Here is a 6,734-nt window from a genome sequence, read left to right as displayed (position 1 = left end):
ATAGGTTAGGCCTTAATGTTCTTTTGGGCACTCTTTTTAGAAAATTTACATGCTGTATGTTTAACAATATTAACACTGGATGGCGCTGGAGGGGATAGCTGTCATTTTACAGGCTCCTGACTAAGTGTGGTATTTTGTGTTTTTCGCATTGATAAAAAAAAATTGTACATAATGTTTTCTGCCATTGTTGCCTATGACTGAAAATATCTTCTGGACATCAGAACAGCAAGTACTCACCTCGATCTGGACAAGGATTTTTTCTTCAACGATGCAGATGCGAAGGACGTACTGCTCTTCCTGGACCAGGCCCAAATCCCCATCATTAGTAAGAGAACGGTGAGTGGGATACCTGACAAGTGGATAATCTGCCTTTCTCTAATATTAGGGAAGTCTCAAGGTTTTACTCGCCTGAGCTAGAGTACCTCATGAAAGGCAGTAGACAACACTATTTCCCAAGAGAGTTTTCATCTAAATTTTTCATAGCTGTCTATTTACCAACCCAAACTGATGCTGGCACTAAGATGCCCATAGATGCCAGTCTGCCCGCGGTGACAGATGCCCAGAACACACTGGTCAGATTGCCACACAAGATGGCTGGCTGAGAGAGGGGAGGAGACACTGCATATGTGTAAATGAATCCTGTGTAGGAACCCTGGGTTAAACAAACAGGAATTAGTAGGTTGACAGTGAGCAGTCGTGTGTGTGTGTGTGGCAAAGTTCAGTCTCACAATGATGCCATCGGTGATGAAGAGCACGGCTCCACCCAGAATGTAGAGGAGGAAGTAAGAGGCAGGGCGATCCTTCATTTCACCAGTTACAGCAGCCAAGCAAACCACAATGACCTGGATTTACAGTACAGAATTACATGTTTAGTTCAGGGATCTTCAACCCCAGCCCTGGACAGCTACAGTGTTCAGGCTTTTATTCCAGCCCAGCACTAGCCATGTTTTAGTTGGTGAGACGTTTGGAGTTGGGGCTGTAGTGTCTATGGGGTTCTACCCTGGCAGCTGTTGTGGATATTTTAGGGGGGTCTTACATTGGGTTGGGTGAATGTGTGAGGTGTCTTACCCTGTGGTGGTGTGAGGGGAGTATTGTTAGACTTACCCCTGGGTTGGGTGAGAGGTGTCTTATCCTGTGGTGGTGTGAGGGGAGTATTGTTAGACTTACCCTTGGGTTGGGTGAGAGGTGTCTTACCCTGGATGTTGTGATCCTGTTCGTTCTTCTCTGAGTTTTTCTCCTTGTCCAGCAGACAAGGGCTTTGGTTGGAGCAGGGAAACAGCCACTCAAGGTACATCAACAAATACACTGCTACAGGTACAGGCAGCTAGAGAAAGAACATACACAATTGAAAATATTAAATAAAAAAAGTTGTGACTCGCTGGTTATTTGTTATTTAAAAGAGCCATCTATCTCAGTGATCTATAGGAAGCTTGCCCCGTGGTACAATGTCCCTTTGTTTTGTTATTCAAATCAACCAGCCACTACTGCTAACCTGCAGCTACTGTATCAACCACAGCTACAACACAACATTCTAACTGCTAACAAAGTGCTTATACACTTACATTAATAAAAAGACATGATCCAGAATGAGTAGGAGATGTTGGTGGTGATGATGATGCCCTCTGTCTAGAGGTGGAAGTGGTGGGATATCTTGTGCAATGGGGTTGTCCCTTTGCCTGCCAGGGAGCTGCGAAGGTGATGGGGGTCAGTGGAGGAGTTGGCTGTCATGTCCCCCCAGAACACAACTCCCCTCAGACAGGAAAGGGTCTGCTATGAGGGGACTCACCAACGCACCCAGCCCTATGAAGAAATGCAGGACCTGAGGAGATAGGAGGGGAAAATTTGTGATTAAAATACCATTGACCCCGCTCACTTTCTCCTCCCCTCCCCCTCTCTGACCTGTAGGAACACTGCTGAATCTTTCTGGTCTACTGGTTGGCAATGGTGTCAATCACCCCCATCGCCATGCCAGATATTGCCATGGCAACGCCAAGCATCAGCACATGGTGGCATAGTGGGATTATGGCAAAAACCACATCTCACGCCCTGTCATAAATTTAATGAGAAGAGGATTCTCTTTTCCCCTCCAGTATTGGTGAAATGAATGTCCTTTGTTAACAGACTGAATGGTCAGTGGGGAACTATAGAAAACTAATGTCATGCTGTTTTTTATTTTGACGTCATTAAAAATTATGGACGAAATACTGTAACTTGGAAAGTATATCCCCTTTATCTGTAAAGTTTCCATCCAATACATTGTGCATATAATATGAAAAAGTATTAAAGTATTTTTGTTCAGAGATTCTCTTCTACCTCCTAAAATCACATTCCTATCTACTATAAACTGTGCATAAGTAAGTAGCCACACCCCAATAAGGTCAGATACCCTGTCAGACTGACAGAACCGCTCCCTTCGGCCAGAGGGCATAAAAGGATTGTCAACAGAAATAAACATTAGACCAGGAAACGTGAGGCAGGAGCTACACATTTCAAATGGGTAGACCCTTGAACCTCAACACAAGGTGAAGAAATACTTCACCTCTGAGACCAGAACATTGCCAGATGGCAGCTGTATGTGTAAAGTGGTCTGAATCCTGAACCCTGAACAATCAACACGAGGTGTAGGCGAGGATCTCAACTCCCAGTTCACGGCAACAGAATTTTGGGTGGAATCTCAGATTGCGCTTGTAATTCTCATATAGGAATGTCATTGGGAGGAAAGAGTTTAAACAACTTAAGGACCAGACCCCCCCACACACACAATTTTAGCCAAAAATGACATACCCAAATTTAACTACCTGTAGCTCAAGACCCGAAGCAAGGATATGCATATTCTTGATAACATTTGAAAGGAAACACTTTAAAATTTGTGAAAATGTGAAATTAATGTCGGAGAATAACACATTAGATCTGGTAAAAGATAATACAAAGAAATAAAAGTGTTTTCAATTTTTTATGTTCCATCTTTAAAATGCAAGAGAAAGGCCATTATGACTTAGGACTCTATGTGTAATTTAAATTTTGGCCACTCGATGGCAGCAGTGTATGTGCAACATTTTAGACTGATCCAATTATCCATTGCATTACTGTTCAAAATGTTGTATCAAGTCTGCCCAAATGTGCCTAATTGGTTTATTGATACAGTTTCAAGTTCATAACTGTGCACTCTACTCAAACAATAGCATGGTATTCTTTCACTGTAAATAGCTACTGTAAATTGGACAGTGCAGTTAGCTTAAATTCTTGTTAATCTTTCTGCCCATATCAGATAGGTCTATGTCCTGGGAAATGTTATTTTTTACTTAAAACATCATGCTAATCACATTAGCGCACATTAGCTCAACCGTCCCGTGTGGGGGGGGGACAGACAACATTTGTCACAAACCTTTGAGAAAGTTATGAAATTGGCAATTTTAGGCACTTTTTTAGACCTCTACATGCCTCCTGTAAGACCCTATGATCTGTGAACAGTACAGTCATGGCCAAAAGTTGAGAATGACACAAATATTAATTTTAACAAAGTCTGATGCCTCAGTTTGTATGATGGCAATTTGTATATACTCCAGAATGTTATTAAGAGTGATCAGATTAATTGCAATTAATTGCAAAGTCCCTCTTTGCCATGCAAATGAACTGAATCCCCCAAAAACATTTCCACTGCATTTCAGCCCTGCCACAAAAGGACCAGCTGACATCATGTCAGTGATTCTCTCGTTAACACAGGTGTGAGTGTTGTCGAGGACAAGGCTGGAGATCACTCTGTCATGATGATTGAGTTTGAATAACAGACTGGAAGCTTCAAAAGCAGGGTGGTGCTTGGAGTCATTGTTCTTCCTCTGTCAACCATGATTACCTGCAAGGAAACACATGCCATCATCATTGCTTTGCACAAAAAGGGCTTCACAGGCAAGGATATTGCTGCCAGTAAGATTGCACCTAAATCAACCATTTATTGGATCATCAAGAACTTCAAGGAGAGCGGTTCAATTGTTGTGAAGAAGGCTTCAGGGCGCCCAAGAAAGTCCAGCAAGCACCAGGACCGTCTCCTAAAGTTGATTCAGCTGCGGGATCGTGGCACCACCAGTACAGAGCTTGCTCGGGAATGGCAGCAGGCAGGTGTGAGTGCATCTGCACGCACAGTGAGTCAAAGACTTGGAGGATGACCTGGTGTCAAGAAGAGCAGCAAAGAAGCCACTTCCCTCCAGGGAAAACATCAGGGACAGACTGATATTCTGCAAAAGGTACAGGGATTGGACTGCTGAGGACTGGGGTAAAGTAATTTTCTCTGATGAATCCCCTTTCCGATAGTTTGGGGCATCCGTAAAAAAGCTTGTCCGGAGAAGACCAGGTGAGTGCTACCATCAGTCCTGTGTAATGCCAACAGTGAAGCATCCTGAGACCATTCATGTGTGGGGTTGCTTCTCAGCCAAGGGAGTGGGCTCACTCAGAAATTTGTCTATGAACACAGCCATGAATAAAGAATGGTACCAATACATCCTCCGAGAGCAACTTCTCCCAACCATCCAGGAACAGTTTGGTGACGAACAATGCCTTTTCCAGCACGATGGAGCACCTTGCCATAAGGCAAGAGTGATAACTAAGTGGCTCGGGGAACAAAACACCGATAATGTACACATTTTCGCGTAAGTTGTGTTTCCATCGCATTTTCAACTCTACCGATAGTGATCACAAATAAATAGCAAAATTTGCCTTCTCTGGTCTTGGAAAGTGCGCTCTAGCCAACAGCTTGCAGATACAGTGCGGGTAGGCTGAGCGTGTAAGCTAGTCTACAAGATAATTATTGTGGATAAGAGACAGAATATTTGCATTTGTCAAACAGCAGTCAGGCATCAACAATCATGTCACCAGAATAAGACCCATGATATTTATTGGAAAGGAACATCGAGATCACCATCTTGTTTAGTTCATCATAACTTGTTTCAGCTGTAGCCTAATGAACTGCATGGTTTCCTGAGTCATAGAGCTAAAGGGTTAAGGTTTGGGTTTGGAAATGGGTTAGCTAACATGGTAAGTAGTTGTAAAGTAGCAAGTAGTTGTAAAGTTGCTAATTAGCAAAAATGGTCCATGGTGAGATTAGAACTCGCTACCTTTGGGCTGCTAGACCTTCATATTATACGCCTACTGTTATACTTTCGATTTTGCCTTAAGTAACCATCTGTCTTATGTAACGATACCAAACGTAAGATAATGTATCATACTAAATGGAGTGTCTCGGATTCTCGTACAGAATAACATGAAATGCTCTGAGACCACTTTACATTCATAAAAATGTTGGATGGAAACCAAGAGTTTAGCACAACTGTCTTACCCTATATCATAAACCACAATATAAAAAGTGTTTTTACTCCATCCGTTGTTCACAAATAACTGGAACTTAAAGGACAAAAATATATAGCTTCCAAACTAAAGATGTTTCAAAGTAGACTTTCATGTGGATGTTATGACTGCCAATCCCTCTGCTGCACACCAAAACTAGTGGAGGGGCTGCTGTTAATTGCTGTTGCCGAAAAACAAATCCCAGGTTATAGTTTAAAAATCACTTGAAACTAAATTTACCCCAACCCTGGCTGGTACACATTGGCCACACCAGTAGCCAGACATCTGACACTCACATCTTCTTGAAGATTCCTCCCAGGGCACTCCCCAGCATGAGAGAGAGCTGTTGGGCGAAGAAGAAGATCTCCTGCAGAGTGGACTGGGTCTGACACCTCAGGGCCAGGATGGTCGGCCCCAGGAACGCAATACACAGCCCGAAACTAAAGAACACGCTCCAGTAGGTCAGGGTGTGCTGCCAGTGGCGCTTGAACAAAGCCCAGACCAGATCATCTACTAACATCTCGTTGTTGCCGTGACGAGCACTGGAGCTGTTTAAGAGAGGGAAACCATCTAATTGAATTGAGACGAAGGTTATAAGGAGACCTTGACGTGTGCCGACAACAACCCCCCTGAAGTTATTTAAATTTGGCTGGCGGAGTTGGGATGCCTGCCCATCGTTAGTAAATTGAGTTAATAACCTGTTGTTTGTCTTCCAGTTACGTCACACTTCTAAACCTGTCAAACTCGCAGTGCCCTCCCCTGGCGACTGATGTCCATCACTGAACTCAACTGTGCCGCTCCGTAGGAGAGAAGGGCATCTTCCCATAGGCGGAAATCCCAGTGGGGACACGACCCCCCATCCTGGGAAAAAAATGATTTGTCCCCCCCCCAATATATCACTGTAAACATAACTATGTAATTTCAATAATATTAATAATACGCAATGAAAGCACTTGTGCTGATTATAGACACTTAATAGCGCGTTTTTAAGTTTCAAAAGATTACGCCCTTTGCCTCACAATGGTTTGATCCACTGCCAGTTCTTTAGCTGGCAAGGTGATAGAGGGTTCGTATCTACTGTCCGAAAGGCTCTCAATGCACTTAACTGACGTGAGGTTAATGCAGTCAATCGCGCCATATCAATGTTTTTGAAACGTTTTAAATGTTGGCAGGGTTCACACACTAGCTGAATTTGCAGAGCTAGCGCGCAAACTAAAGCAAACATTGACTATCAAGCTAGCTAGTACCTATTCCATTTATGTGGCGTTGTCAAAGATGGAATCTTTGCTATCGTCAGTTTATTCCAAGATCAGCATGTAGCTGTAGTGCTTCAAAGTCCCTGTGATAAGGTTAGCGATAAACTGAACATAACTATACCCTCTTCTACCATTGTCTAA

At 43.2% G+C, this 6,734-nt stretch overlaps 1 protein-coding gene across 1 annotated transcript; it reads right to left on the bottom strand.

Annotated features, from left to right (window-relative positions):
- Nucleotides 1-1,568: 1,568 nt before the first annotated feature.
- LOC121846845 (major facilitator superfamily domain-containing protein 4A-like) lies at nucleotides 1,569-6,081 on the bottom strand. The gene is made up of 2 exons (XM_042325030.1): nucleotides 5,634-6,081; nucleotides 1,569-1,819 (listed from the first exon to the last, which is right to left on the bottom strand). Exons 1-2 carry the CDS (start codon nucleotides 5,855-5,857, stop codon nucleotides 1,801-1,803), a joined length of 243 nt encoding a protein of 80 aa, XP_042180964.1. The 5' UTR covers nucleotides 5,858-6,081; the 3' UTR covers nucleotides 1,569-1,800.
- Between the last annotated feature and the right edge of the window lie 653 nt (nucleotides 6,082-6,734).

Source organism: Oncorhynchus tshawytscha, linkage group LG07 (genome assembly GCF_018296145.1).
Source record: "Oncorhynchus tshawytscha isolate Ot180627B linkage group LG07, Otsh_v2.0, whole genome shotgun sequence".
Lineage (NCBI taxonomy): Eukaryota > Metazoa > Chordata > Actinopteri > Salmoniformes > Salmonidae > Oncorhynchus > Oncorhynchus tshawytscha.
The sequence above is the reverse complement of the archived record's forward strand: the minus strand, read 5'-3'. Positions and strand labels throughout refer to the sequence as shown.